The sequence below is a fragment of the Grampus griseus genome (genome assembly GCF_964374135.1).
Source record: "Grampus griseus genome assembly, chromosome: 5".
NCBI classification, from domain to species: Eukaryota; Metazoa; Chordata; class Mammalia; order Artiodactyla; family Delphinidae; genus Grampus; species Grampus griseus.
Window position 1 is genome coordinate 63,227,367 of NC_138998.1, and position 15,593 is coordinate 63,242,959.

Here is a 15,593-nt window from a genome sequence, read left to right on the forward strand (position 1 = left end):
GGCCAATTTCTGGTAGGGTGCCTAGAAAATAGGAAAGCTTCAAGTAAATGAGCATATGAGAGTGACAGGAGGAAAAGAGTCCGAAAAGAGAAGAGCAGAGCAAAGAAAAGGACCAACCGAAGCTGGAGTTTCTACTAACTGCAACCAAAACAACCTGGCCTAATGAATCAACTCTCTCAAACTGTTGCAGCCTTGAGAAAAAGTCATATACAAAAGAGACGTTCCCTTTTTCTGTTTTATAGTAGCAATATTTTTTAGGTCTTCCACAAAAGACATGTGATCATTAATACACCAGAAAACACTAGGTTCCTTAACCTGTCATTCAATTTAATATAGATTAAAATATTAATAAATACCTTGGTGAGCCCAAGCCAATTTCTTCCCAGACTTGAGGCAAGCAGATACACCAAATGGATTCCCAGTTAAAGAGGCTCTCAACCAGGCTTCCAGCTTGTAGAAAGAAAAGGCCTTAGAGGTCTTTGAGAAGCCACTTTCTGCATGTAGTGGTTGCCACAGTGCAAGTTCATAAAGTGGATATATCTTCCTGGCTCCACTCACTGTACCTTCAATAAGAAAGCTGAGTGCTACAACAGCTTCTCGAGAGACTAGACTACTATGGGTTGAATGAAATGATGCAGTGAGTTGTTCTGGATCTACAAGCAGTTCAAGGAGATCTGACAGATGATCACAGACAAAAGCTTGGTGACTGTAATCATTCCAGTTCTAAAAAATATCAAAAGAAAGCACTTTTAACAGATCAATGAGATTGAAACTCATTGTTTCAACAGAACAGTAAGACCTGAGACTTGTATTTTAATTATTTTGTATTTATACTTTGCCTCATCCTCCCAAAAGCATTTGAAGTGGCTATATAAACCTTATAAAGATTTTCTGTGCACGTAATAGGTAGAAACAGATTCTCTCTCTACCTTAGATAATTCAAAAGTAATACTAGTAGCTAACCCTCAGTGTGTGCCAAGCACTGTTACACAAACTATAACATATTTATAACTAGCAACAGTCTTAGGATAGATGCTATTACCGTGCCATTCTACAGATGAAGAAATGGAGATACAAAAAGGTTCAGAAACTTGCCCAAGGTCACACAGCTAGTATTAACTATTCTAAAAGTTTCAGATCAAACATAAAAATAACCGCCTCAGACATTCATTTCATGAAGCACTAGTTTTTTTTTAAAATTTACCTTCTCAAATTACAGAAGGAATTTCAAAATCTAATGAAACAAGGCAACTGATCTTACAGTAACCAGATTTAAGAGAAGTTATAACCTTGGGGGCTTCCCTGGTGGCGCAGTGGTTAAGAATCCGCCTGCCAATGCAGGGGACACGGGTTCGAGCCCTGGTCCAGGAAGATCCCACATGCCGCGGAGCAACTACTGAGCCTGCACTCTAGAGCCCGTGAGCCACAATTACTGAGCCTGCGTGCTGCAACTACTGAAGCCTGTGTGCCTAGAGCCTGTGCTCTGCAACAAGAGAAGCCACCACAATGAGAAGCCTGCGCACAGCAGTGAAAAGTAGCCCCGCTCGCTGCAACTAGAGAAAGCCCACGTGCAGCAACGAGACCCAACGCAGCCAAAAATAAATATAAATAAAATAAATAAATTAAAAAAAGAAAAGAGAAGTTATAACCTTGGGAATAAGCTTTGAGTTGGCAGACGTACCAATAACTTGGCTTATTCATTTGACAGATATGTGATATGAGCAGTGTTAAGTGATGAATTATGCAAACTAAATAAGACATAGTTCCTGTCCTCAAGGAATTCAGCAACTATGTAGTGAAATGACAATATAAACAAATAACTATAACACAGTGGGATGAGACCTATAGCAGAGATCTGTAAGATGTTCTATGAGCATGAGAAGAACAAAGAACTTCATTTGGGGAAAACAACTCTTAGTGGAGCGCTGTTTGAATAGATTCTTGATTGACGCTGGTAGTTATGCAAACAGAGCAGGGAAAAAAGCATTCTAGGCCTAGGGAACAGCAACCAAAGGCCCATAGGAGTAAAATCACCTGCTGTGTTCAGAGAAACGGAAGTTCTGGGTGGGGTGTAGGGAGCATGCTGGGAAGTGGCAGGTAAAGGTAAAATGGTAGGCAGGGACCAGTCACAAAAGGCTCTGTATGAAATACTAAGATATCTGGACTTTATTTTGTGTGCCAGAGACATAAACTATTTTGTAAATAGCTATACCATTTTTCTTTTTAATAAACTCTCATTTGGACGCCAAAGAACATTTCAAAGCAGAGCTGTCCACAGCCTCACCTGCTCTTCCTCCCTCTTGCTGCATCTTCCTCCCCCACGGTAAGTAGGCCTAAGAAGGCTCCAAACAGTACAAGATGAAAACAACAATGACAATGAGAATTCACTGATGGAGTTCTGACAGGAGATGGATACAAAGGATCTGTATTTTACAAAGTCCAGTGTAGTAGGTGGGCTATAGATTGAAAGCAGGGTGACCAGGTAGGATCTAATTATAGAAATCAAAGCAAAAAAAAAATGACATTAGGGCCTATACAGAGGAAGAAAAAGGATAAATTTTATTTTGGCTGCACCTCGAGGCTTGCAGGATCTTAGTTCCCTGACCAGGGATCGAACCCAGGCCCCCGGCAGTGAGAGCACCGAGTTCTAACCACTGGACTGCCAGGGAATTCCCAAAAAAAGGACAAAATTTTAAAGAGTTATTTTGAATGCAGAATCAGTAAGACTTGACAACTAACTAGGTATGGGTGGTGATAGAGAAAGCAAGGGTGGCTGGTGGTAACTTTCACTGAAATGGGGAATACAAGATAATTCAAGTGAAGGGAGATTCTACTGTAGGGACATACAATCATCTCCCAAACTGAAGTACAGGGAAACCTCATCAGAACTGGAACTGGAAAGCCATCTTGAACCTGGTTCTCTCTCAGGTCTCTCTGCATGTCTGTTCCATTCTCTTCTTTATCTTAGAGTTGCTAATCCCTCATAACTCCAGGTCACTCACGGATGTGGTAGCTATTCTGGTCCCAATGCCACATGAGCTACCAGCAAATACCTATCACCAACTGGGTAATTTCTTCATTCCTGGGGTACTGATTGGGCCAGATCATCATTTCAAATCAGACCAAATTCAAATACATACCTAGGAATGGGTTATTCTAGTCAAGTGTCCATCCCTGGTCCAATCAGTTGCTGGGAGAGATCATGCTATAGCACAAACTAAAGTCACCATATACTGGTGCTTACGATGCAACAAGTCTCATGCTATGTATTCCTGAATTCTCACAGCCATTCAGAAATAGGCATTATCATCTCCATTTAGAGAAAAGAAGCCAAGCTAGAGAAGTTAACTGAGTTGCCTACAATCATGCGAAATCAAATTCATTAACATTTGCAAAAATGGGAATGCTAGTAAGAGTAGAGTGAACGATTTGCCTGAAAATTTATCTAAGTGATTTTTGTGTCGTTGCAGGAACTGAAATCACTTCTCTATCTTGATTAAGATTGCACATATTGATTTCGTTTTATAATTAGGAAAAGAAAGAAAAAACAAAACAAAACAAATCAAGCCAACAAATCTCTGGCTTATATAAGCAATTCAAAGTAATTTTTAATGAAGGCAAACTGTCTCCCTCACAAATTTTCCCTTTCAGAGAACGAGATCATAATTTAAACAGTACCTTATTATGACAACTGGATTTTTCAGTCAGGTCAGGAGACTGAGATCTGTGTCTGGGACTAGGCCACTCTTCTCCAATCAAAGATGTCCTCAGGGAAACCTTGTTTAACTGTTGTATATATAAGAAGAGCAGAAACTGTAGGGTGTCCACTGAAAGCTGTCCAAGAAGAAAATAAATGATGAACATATGTCTTAAAACAACATCAACCACTATTAGATATAGTAACTAAGTAGATATAGTAAAAGAAATTCACAACAGTGTGCTGATCCTAAGAAGACAAATGTGGAAACATTGCTAGCGTTGGATATGTATGTCTCTGATACCCAGATATAGGAGTTTCTAAAACTAATTAAACTGGAGTCACTTACTTTCTCAGAAAGCTATGTAGCATCTATGGCCATAGTCATTCTCTCCCAAAACTGATGAAGTGGAAAGGATGAAGTACATACTTTTTAAAAGTATATTATTTCAGAAGTTTACAATTACAATTAAAAAAAACCTTAGTAATCTGAATAAACAAATAGATGAAAGAAAGGAAGAAGGAAATTTAATCAAGACACAGAGGTTAGTTTAACCTGATCACAGACTTATCAAGAAAGTTCAGGATATCAGTGCAACACCTGAAACTGTACGCAATTTTTTGGTGTATATGCATTTTGTGGGGAGTAGGCCTCAGGTTCTCATCAAATTCTTAAAAAGGGTGTTTGACTTAAAAAAAAATACTACTGGTCTGACAGATGTTACGTCATTTCTTATTTGAAGAAGGGTGTGGTTTGAAGCTCAGGATTTGAAGCTCATGATTATCCTCATATACCCATTCCCATACACATACAAGAGAGGCAAAAAAGTGAAGTAATACATCTGGGTCTACAGCTATATTCACCTGATTCCCAACATGGCTAAAAATCAGTATGCCTAGAGAACTTAAAAATATGATTCTCAGGATCACCTAAACCTACCAATTCAATCAGCTGTCAATGTGGAACCTCATGAATCTATATATTTTTAAAAATTTTACTTGCTTAATTAAACTTTTTGATGTAACTGCAGTTTCACATGCAGCTGCAAGAACAGAGAGATCCCATGTACTTTTTATCCAGTTTCCCATCTTGCAAAACTATCATACAACAGCACAGCCAGGGTATTGACACGGATGCAGTCAGGGTACAGAACACTTCCATCCATGCAAGGTTCCTTCATGTTGCCCTTTTATGTATAGCCTTTTATTCACGTGGCAATCCAACACAGGGCATCTGGTTGGATGAGTCTCTAGGCTGCTGTCATCTAAGCAATGACTCAGGGATCTAGGCATTTTCTGTCTTTTGAAGCCACTATTATACTAGTGGCTCCACTTCCCACCCTACCTCACCCCTTCTTTAGCCCCTAACCACTTATCTGTTCTCTATCTCCATAATTTTGTCATTTCAAGAATGTTACATAAATGGAATCATATAGTATGTCACCTCTTGGGATTGACTTTTTTCACTCAACGTAATTCCCTGATTTTATACACACTTCCATTTAACAATTATTTGTTATATTATCATTATTCCTTCATATACCTGCCTCTCCATGAGACTATAAGATCTTTCTCTTTTTCATTTTTATATTCCTAGTAACTAGCATAGAAACTAGTACATAGTAAGCACTCAAAAAAATTGGAGCTTCTTGAAGGTTTTATTCATATCTGTATCCACAGCACCCACTACTGTACCTAGCACATAGTAGGCACTCAATAAATGTTTAATTAATGAAAACTATAATGCCCTTCTCCTCCTGGTTGCTTGCAAAACTTTTTTTTCAATCTCCAAACCCTTGTTTAGATATTATACCATGTGGTAGAGACTGGCTAGATGCTAACTAAATGCCTTTCCTTCCTGATCACACAATTAGATGGCATTTCCCAGCCTCCTTTGAAGTTGCATATGGCATAACTGGGTTAGTCAATGGAATGTGGGTGGGTTTACATATACTGCTTTTAAGCCTCCCAAAAACTTTCCCAAAGAAATGGAAGTGAAGGACTCAGGCCCTAGTGGGAATGGCTGTGGCAAACTGTATTTTATTTGCAATTGTTCACTTCCTCATCCTCCAAGAGGCTTACACGGCCCTTCCCATGGCCATGGGATTTCCGTGCCTCCTGTGAGGTAGTTTACCTCCCATCTTATTAATTTTAGGCATGGACATGTGACAAAGCTTTTGGCCAATGGAACAAAAGTAGTTGTAGTTTATGTCACATCTGAGCAAAAGTTTTAAGAGGCATCAAGACTTTTCTCCTGCTCTGTTGCTCTTCCCTTCTATCCCAAGAATAGACATGACCTACATAGAAGCTGTTTCTTCAGCCTGAGTCTCCAAATGGGCAGACACATAGAGCCACAGCCTGGAAAAGAGCCATAGCTAAGGTGCAGCCTAAATGTAAAATAAGCAAGAAATAAACCTTAGTTACTGTAAGCCACTGAAATTTCATTTTTGTTTGTTTTTAACCTAGTATAATAGTGGCTCCAAAAGACAGAAGATGCCTAGATCCCTCAGTCACTGCTTAGATGACAGCAGCCTAGAGACTCATCCAACCAGATGCCCTATATTGGACTGCCACATGAATAAGAAATAAACTGTTATTGCACCAAGCCACTAAAATGCTGGGATTACCTGTTACTGTAATAGCCTACCCTGAATAATATACTTTCTCTGTGACGTCTTTCCTCATCACCAGAATTAATCATTGTCTTCTCTATTCTATTTCTGTACTTTATGCATACTTTTATTGCACATTCCATACTATTACATAGCACTTTTTAAACTAAAGTATAGTTGATTTACAATATTGTGTTAGCTTCAGGTGTACAGCAAAGTGATTTGGTTATACATATATATATATGTTATATATTTATATTCTTTTTTTGATTCTTTTCCATTATAGTGTATTACAAGATATTGAATATAGTTCCCTGTGCTATACAGCAGATCCTTGTTGCTTATCTATTTTATATATGGTAGTTTGCATCTGTTAACCCCATACTCCTAAATTATCACTCCCCCTCTTCCCCTTTGGTAACCACAAGTTTGTTTTCTATGTCTGTGAGTCTGTTTCGGTTTTGTAAATAAGTTCACTTGTACTATTTTTTAGATCCACATATAAGTGATATCATATAATATTTGTCTTTCTCTGTCTTACTTCACTTAGTATGATAACCTCTAGGTCCATCCGTGTTGCTGCAAATGGCATTATTTCATTCTTTTTTTATGGCTGAGTAATATTCCATTATACACACACACACACACACACATATATATATATATATATCAAAATATATCACATCTTCTTTATCCATTCATCTATTAATGGACACTCAGGTTGCTTCCATGCCTTGGTTATTGTAAACATGCTGCTGTGAACATTGGGGTGCATGCATCTTTTCAAATTAGAATTTTCTTTGGATATATGCCCAGGAGTAGGATTGCAGGATCATATGGTAGCTTTACTTTTAGTTTTTTAAGGAACCTCCATACTTTTTTCCATAGTGGCTGCACCAATTTACATTCCCACCAGCAGTGTAGGAGGGTAACCTCTTCTCTACACCCTCTCCAGCATTTATTATTTGTAGACTTTTTGATGATAGCCATTCTGAACAGTGTGAGGTAATACCTCAATGTGGGTTTCTTTTTTATTGGAGCATAGTTGATTTACACTGTTGTGTTAGTTTCTGCTGTACAACAGAGTGAATCAGTTATACATATACATATACCCACTCTTTTTTAGATTCTTTTCCCATATAGGTCATTACAGAGTACTGAGTAGAGTTCAGTGTGGTTTTGATTTGCACTTCTCTAATAATTAGTGATGTTGAGCATCTTTTCATGTGCCTGTTAGCCATCTGTATGTCTCCTTTGGAGAAATGTCTATTAAATAGCACTTTTTTACACACCAGCTTCACCTACTAGTCTATGAGCTCCATGAGGCCAGAGCTGCTGTTCTAATCATCTTTGAATCTCAGCATATAGCAGACGCTCACTTAAAAAGAGTCAGGTGCTCGGACCGTAACATGTCAGCAGTTCATAAGCACTCATGTATCTCAGTAGTTTTAATGTCAATGAAAATATTTCTCTCTTCCAATTACAGGGTTTCTATAACATTACTGCTTTAAAAATAAGTGAATAAGGATTGCTAAGTAAGGACTAACTCACTAAGTATTGTCAAACTGGAACTGCTAAAACTTAAATGGTGCTTTGGCATCACATGGTCATTAAAACCTTAAACTGCACACTGTACAGCTAGTACAAAAATTTTAAATAGTTTATTTCCCAAAGTAATTAAACACACATACATGTACACATAAATCCATACCTGATTTCTTTGCTTTTCGACTTCATCCTCAGACATGCAGTTGGACAGAATCTCAGACCATTCCAGGCGCTCCTTCGGTGTCTTCACTGCAAGACTATCAAATATTTCAAAGTAAAGCCAGGCCAGATCCTTAGCCAACTGCAGCTTTCCACATGCAATGTGCCTCCATGTAGACCAGGACAGGCGTGGGTAACCTCCCTCTGTGGCCCGGGTTCGCACATAGGTGGATATCTTCCTGAGATAGTGAAGACTGAACTTGGATGGAGGGGGGACCTGCAAGGCGCCCACTATAAAGGGTTCTGCTTTCACCCAGAGGAGAACTCCGGACTCATCCATATTATCTCTAAGGACATCTGTGTGAAAAGGCTTCTTTGCATACCTAGGAAACAAAGTTTCTTCACAAGCTAATTTGAAATAAAACGCATTTACACAGTTTCTTGTAAGGTGACCCCTCCCTTAACTGTTTTTAAATGTACTATGTCAATTTAAAAAGTGGATCTAGTTCATCAAACAAAAGCAGAATAGATTTTTGGTCAGATCTCATTATAATCTATTTGAGCAAGAAAAATATTGTAATAAAACTATCTCACTTGAGTTGTTCAAAGTGGTTGTTCAAGGAAGTGTGTAAATGCATGAGGTATGAGATAGATGCCTGCTCAGGACGAAGAAAAGAAGAAATGGGAAAGAGCCATCCTATCACCAGAAATCTTGCTCTATCCTGAGGGGAAACACTAGTCAAAATAAGGGGAATAAAATTTCAAAGTCCAATCACTTACACATAGAGGATGCCTGATTAAAGATCTGGACGTGTTAGCTGACCATATGAACTCAATATGAAGCACTAGCACAGGGTGGCAGACAAAAATGCTCAGGTAGGGCTTCCCTGGTGGCGCAGTGGTTGAGAGTCCGCCTGCCGATGCAGGGGACACGGGTCCGTGCCCCGGTCCGGGAAGATCCCACATGCCGCGGAGCGGCTGGGCCCATGAGCCATGGCCGCTGAGCCTGCGCGTCCGGAGCCTGTGCTCCGCAACGGGAGAGGCCACAACAGTGAGAGGCCCGCGTACCGCAAAAAAAAAAAGAAAAAAAAGAAAAAGAATGCTCAGGTAAACGTAGGCTGCAAAAATAGATCAAGGAAAGTCAAAGCATCTTTAGTCTCTATAACAGTGAACCTGCTCTGGCATATTCTACTGTCCTTAGTTCAGATGCAATATTTTTAGATTTTGTTTGTTCATTGTTATAACAACAATACATGATTTTTAGGAAATATTTGTTAAATATCTAAAAATAGAAGGGGAGGAAATCATCCACAGTCCCACCACCAAAGGGAAACTAGTTAATATTTTACTGTACTTCCTTGTTTTTTTTTCTACACAAGTTAGATATTAGTTTTTGAATTGTCATAGTTGTGATAATACTATATAGTCTGTATTATTTTATAATACAATTCTGTCTTATTTTAAAAGCTTAATAGCACTCTAAATAAATGTACCCCAGTTTATTCAACTGTTCTATTTTCAGACATTTCGTAGGTTTAAACTTTTTCACAAAAACAAGATAGGCAAACTATTTATCATTGTTGAAGCTAGATGATGAATACATGGGGGTTCACTTACTTATTCTACTTTTGTGTATGTTAAAATTTTCCACTAGAAAATGTTTAAATGTTTTCACTTTTATAAATAATGCTATAATTACCATCTTTCTGCATATTTTCTGCATTATGATTAATTCCCAGAGAAAATTTTCAGATGTGCATTTGTGAAATGAAGTAACTGAGATTTCTGAAGCTCCTGACATATATTACCATTGCTTTCCAAAATGATTATATCAAATTGTTCCATCAATTTGATTATATCAAAATGTTTTATTGCTATTATTATGTTTTGCATTTGACTTTAAGAAAATTGTGCTTTTGGGAATTCTCTGTTCAAAAAGTAATTGACATCAATTGAGTGCTTACTATGTGCCAGGTAGCATTCTAAGTATTTCATGTTCTTCACCTTTCATCCGCACAACCACCTGGAGATACATATGATTATCCCCATTTTCAGATGAGAAAACTGAGGCTTAGAAAAGTTAAGGGACTTACCCAAAGTCACATACTTGAGTTGGCAGAGCCCTGGATTAGAATTCAAGTCTGTCTGACTTGAGAACCGTGTTACTTACAAATGTATTTTAGGAACCCAGTTTTGGGAGACTCTGGAAAATAGGAGTGAATCCAGAAGAGAATGACCAGAATGACTGGCCTTAAATGGAAGGCCACCTAAGGACCAGGTGTAAGGTCATGGAAGCATAAACCCAAAAGAAGGGTGTGAGAGGGTAGATGGCAGCTGTCTTCCAAATTGGGAATGGCTTAACGTCCCTCTGAGTAACACCAGACGATGAAAGTTCTGTGAGGAAGATCTTAGTCCGCTCCAAAATGAAAATAGGCTGCTCTGTGAGGTACTGACCCCTGTCCCTGAAGTTAGCAATCAAAAGCCAGAACCTGGGGATGAACCCTCTATTCTAACCACGAAACTAGAGAGGGCTAGAGAGGGCTAAATTCGTAAACATAAACTGGGGCTCCTTCCCTCTTCAAGAGCTCCCCTGGGATGCGCTGGGATCCGGCTTATTCAAGCAGGGAGATCGGCGTGAGGCCCAAGGCGGTCCTACCGAGGCTTCGCCGCCACCTCGTCCGCTCTCTGGGGTAGGACGCGGTCCAGGATGCGGCTCTGAGTGGGCCGTCCGAGCGCGCCCCAATCTCACTTCAGGAACCGAGAAGCCCCAGCTGACAGGGTCCGTAAAGGACCCAAGACCTGGCGAGCGCGAAGGCGGCCTCCCCAGCCCGAGCCCGAGGCGTGATGGGTTCCTCCCTCCTTCCCTGGCACCGGCCCGCGCGCGGTTACCTGCGAAGGTAGGGGCCAACTGGCCGCATCTCCCAGCGCGCAGCCGCGCCTCGCCCGCCAGACCGGCCAGAGCCCGCCGCCCACCCACTGCGCAAGCGCGAGGCCTCGCACCACCGAGAGCTGGACGAAAACGTTGCTAGAGCGGCCCGGTACTTCTTCCGCGATTTGGGAAACAGTTGGCTGAAGCTGAGAGTCCTTGATGCTGGAACGTGGAGCCAGATCCGGCCGCTTTGTGGTGTCGCGCCTTTCTACTCAGGGTATTAGGAAGTTTTCCATTGCTCCACAGAGCTGTGGTCAGCCACTAGCTGCTGGTAAGGTCAGCACGCTTTGATCAGTAACAATAATGATAATGACAGTTTACATTTATAGAATGCTTACTGTGGGCTGGGCACCGATTAAAGCACCTTTACGTATCTTATCTCAGTCTTCCTAAGAGCCCTCTAAGTTAAGTACGTTTGTTTTACTGATGAGGGCTTAGAGAGGTGAAAGTAACACAGAGACCGAGCTAAAACACAAACCCCAGGATGTCTGAAGCGAGAGCCACCAGGGTTAGCTCCTTAACTGTTAGCTTTTCCTACATATTACCGCCTTCAGGAAGCTTTTTTGGATTTCACCCATCATAGGAACGTAACTCCTTCCTCTAAAACTCCATATTATGATTTTTGGTCATTTCCTGCTTTTTTTAAAATTTAATTTATTTTTTTATACAGCAGGTTCTTATTAGTCATCAGTTTTATACACATCAGTGTATACATGTCAATCCCAATCTTCCAATTCATCACACCACCACCACCACCACCCCCGCGGCTTTACCCCCTTGATGTCCATACGTTTGTTCTCTACATCTGTGTCTCAATTTCTGCCCTGCAAACTGGTTCACCTGTACCATTTTTCTAGATTCTACATATATGCGTTAATATACGATATTTGTTTTTCTCTTTCTGACTTCACTCTGTATGACAGTCTCTAGATCTATCCACGTCTCAACAAATGACCCAATTTCGTTCCTTTTTATGGCTGAGTGATATTCCATTGTATATATGTATCACATCTTCTTTATCCATTTGTCTGTTGATGGGCATTTAGGTTACTTCCATGACCTGGCTATTGTAAATAGTGCTGCAATGAACATTGGGGTGCATGTGTCTTTTTGAATTATGGTTTTCTCTGGGTATATGCCCAGTAATGGGATTGCTGGATCGTATGGTAGTTCTATTTTTAGTTTTTTAAGGAACCTCCATACTGTTCTCCATAGTGGCTGTATCAATTTACATTCCCACCAACACGGCAAGAGGGTTCCCTTTTCTCCACACCCTCTCCAGCATTTGTTGTTTGTACATTTTCTGATGATGCCCATTCTAACTGGTGTGAGGTGATACCTCGTGGTAGTTTTGATTTGCATTTCTCTAATAATTAGTGATGTTGAGCAGCTTTTCATGTGCTTCTTAGCCATCTGTATGTCTTCTCTGGAGAGATGTCTATTTAGGTCTTCTGCCTATTTTTGGATTGGGTTGTTTGTTTTTTTAATATTGAGCTGCATGAGCTGTTTATATATTTTGGAGATTAATCCTTTGTCCGTTGATTCGTTTGCAAATGTTTTCTCCCATTCTGAGGGTTGTCTTTTCGTCTTGTTTATGGTTTCCTTTGCTGTGCAAAAGCTTTTAAGTTTCATTAGGTTCCATTTGTTTATTTTTGTTTTTATTTCCATTACTCTAGGAGGTGGATCAAAAAAGATCTTGCTGTGATTTATGTCAAAGAGTGTTCTTCCTATGTTTTCCTCTAAGAGTTTTATAGTGTCTGGTCTTACATTTAGGTCTCTAAACCATTTTGAGTTTATTTTTGTGTATGGTGTTAGGGAGTGTTCTAATTTCATTCTTTTACATGTAGCTGTCCAGTTTTCCCAGCACCACTTATTGAAGAGACTGTCTTTTCTCCATTGTATGTCCTTGCCTCTTTGTCATAGATTAGTTGGCCATAGGTGCGTGGGTTTATCTCTGGTCTTTCTATCTTGTTCCATTGATCTATGTTTCTGTTTTTGTGCCAATACCATATTGTCTTGATTACTTTAGCTTTGTAGTATAGTCTGAAGTCAAGGAGTCTGATTCCTCCAGCTCCGTTTTTTTCCCTCAAGACTGCTTTGGCTATTCAGGATCTTTTGTGTCTCCATACAAATTTTAAGATTTTTTTGTTCTAGTTACATAAAAAATGCCATTGGTAGTTTGATAGGGATTGCATTGAATCTATAGATTGCTTTAGGTTGTATAGTCATTTTCACAATATTGATTCTTCCAATCCAAGAACATGGTATATCTCTCCATCTGTTGGTATCATCTTTAATTTCTTTCATCAGTGTCTTATAGTTTTCTGCATACAGGTCTTTTGTCTCCCTAGGTAGGTTTATTCCTAGGTATTTTATTCTTTTTGTTGCAATGGTAAATGGGAGTGTTTCCTTAATTTCTCTTTCAGATTTTTCATTATTAGTGTATAGGAATGCAAGAGATTTCTGTGCATTAATGTTGTATCCTGCAACTTTTCCAAATTCATTGATTAGCTCTAGTAGTTTTCTGGTGGCATCTTTAGGATTCTGTATGTATAGTATCATGTCATCTGCAAACAGTGACAGTTTTACTTCTTCTTTTCCAATTTGTATTCCTTTTATTTCTTTTTTTTCTCTGATTGCCGTGGCTAGGACTTCCAAAACAATGTTGAATAATAGTGGTGAGAGTGGACATCCTTGTCTTGTTCCTGATGTTAAAGGAAAGGTCATTTCCTGCTTTCTTAGTTCGTTTATGGCCTCTCTAGGTATGGGAGATACAAAGGTAAATAAGACCATAAAATGCAATTTAGTTCCTCTTTTATGTGGCCTCTCTCCCCTAGTAGGCATCTTCCTGAAAGCAGTAACCTGGTCTACCTCTTACCTCTGCACTCTGTCTGGCACAGTGCTACGCACTAGGATTACAGCAGTGAACAAAACAGATAAGGTTCTTGCTTTCTTGGAGTGTATATTTTAATAGGGAGAATAGATAATACATTAGGAAAATAAAATAGAATAATTTCAGTTGTTAGTAAGTGTTATGAAATTTGGGGAAAGGGGTGAGTGCTGAATCTGAGCTGAGGCCTGAAGAATAAGAAGCCAGCACACGAAGATCACAGTCAAAGCAACTTTGTCTCTGTCACAAGCTCTGTTCTAGGTTGCTGTTCTAGACAGCTGTGAACAAAACAGTACAGATTCATGCTTTCATGAAAGTGGCATTCCAATGTGTTTGAGTGTGGGGGGCAGGGACGGAAATAATAAAATAGCACACTGTAAGAATAGAGACTCAGTAGGGGCTAATTTAGATTGGTTGGTCAGGGAAGTCCGCTATGAGGTGGTGAATTTAAGCTGTTATCTGAGTTTAAAAAGGAGTCACCCATGTTAGGATCTGAGGAAAGAGCGTTTCAGGCAGAGAACAGCTAGAACAAATGCCCTAGGCAGGAATGAGCTTGGCGTATTCAGAAAAGAGAAAAGAAACCACTTTTATTGGAACGTGGTAAGGAGTATACTAGGTGAGGGTACAGATCATATAAGATTTTTGTTCTTTATCCCCAGCTTTATTGAGAAATAATGTTTCTATAAGCTAGTATAAATATAAAGACTTGGGATCTTATTGCAAGTGCATTGAAAAGCCATTCGAGGCTTTTAAGCAGACAAATTATATGATCTGACATGTTTGTAAAAAATCATGGCAGGGGGAAGGGACGGGGTGAAAAAAAGATACTAAGATATTACGAGTGGAGGCAGGGAGACCAATTAGGAAGCCCTTGCCAGGTGGGAGATGTTGTGACTTAGCCCAGAGAGGTAGTGGAGATGTAGAATAGTGGACAGATTCAATATATGGTTTAAAGGTAAAGATTTGGATAGGGGATACAGGAGAGAATCAAGGAAGACACCTAAAGTTTTGTAGTGAACAACTAGGTGGTGCAATTACTGAAATGAGCAAAAATGGGGGGGGGATCCGCTCTCTTCTTAACTGTAATATTTATTGTTCTTTGCGTGCTCACTATGTGCCAGACGGTTTACAGATTTTCTCCTACTAAAAGTTCACAACACTACCAGTAAATGCTTTGCCTCAGGTTTGTAGATAAAGCAGCTTAGTGTCAGGCTGGGAGCGGGGAGGGAGCATGTTCTCACCGCTAGGAAGTGGTGGAAGCTGAATCCGAACCTAAGTCTGCTTCCAGGGCCACTCCTCATCAGCCTCTTCTTTGCGAAACCGAGACAATTTTCTCCTAGGTTTGTTAGAAGATAAAATATGATCTAAGCTGTGCATCAGCCGTACTGTTGGCGTGGAGTCATTGTCCCCGCCCATTTCGCCCGCGTCCTTCCTCTCCGGCGTACAGCGCCTAGCTCTAGGTGAATGAAATTCCGAGACTCGTAACCAAGATAAAACCGCCCTCCCGCAATTGGTCAGTGCTGGAGGAGGAGCCCCGTGATTGGTGGAGAGTCCAAGGAGGCGGGCGGAGGGAAACTTTGTGTACCGCGATGCCGGCTTTTGGAACCCTTCCCCACCACCAATCTTTACGTAATTTTCTGCGACTCGCAGGTGCCGGGGCTGAGCGGATTCCTGCGGCGGCACGATTCTCTGACGTTTCCCCTTCTAATTGGCCGGGAGCTGCGGCTGTAGTTCCGAAGCCTAACTGGCCGGCCTCAC

General features: G+C 40.2%; 1 protein-coding gene across 4 annotated transcripts in view; it reads right to left on the reverse strand.

The window, feature by feature from the left end:
* Positions 1-10,989, reverse strand: part of TBCCD1 (TBCC domain containing 1) — a 22,743-nt gene extending 11,754 nt beyond the window's left edge. For 3 of the 4 annotated variants that reach the window (XM_082654149.1, XM_082654148.1, XM_082654150.1), the window contains exons 1-4: positions 10,906-10,969; positions 8,021-8,399; positions 3,679-3,834; positions 357-723 (exon numbers count right to left, since the gene is read on the reverse strand). In XM_082654149.1, the coding sequence (XP_082510275.1) occupies positions 357-723; positions 3,679-3,834; positions 8,021-8,399; positions 10,906-10,934 (931 nt within the window). In that variant the 5' untranslated portion in view covers positions 10,935-10,969. Of the gene's footprint in view, positions 1-356; positions 724-3,678; positions 3,835-8,020; positions 8,400-10,905 lie in introns of all 4 variants that reach the window. The other variant, XM_082654151.1, reaches the window with a different exon arrangement.
* Positions 10,990-15,593: the final 4,604 nt, after the last annotated feature.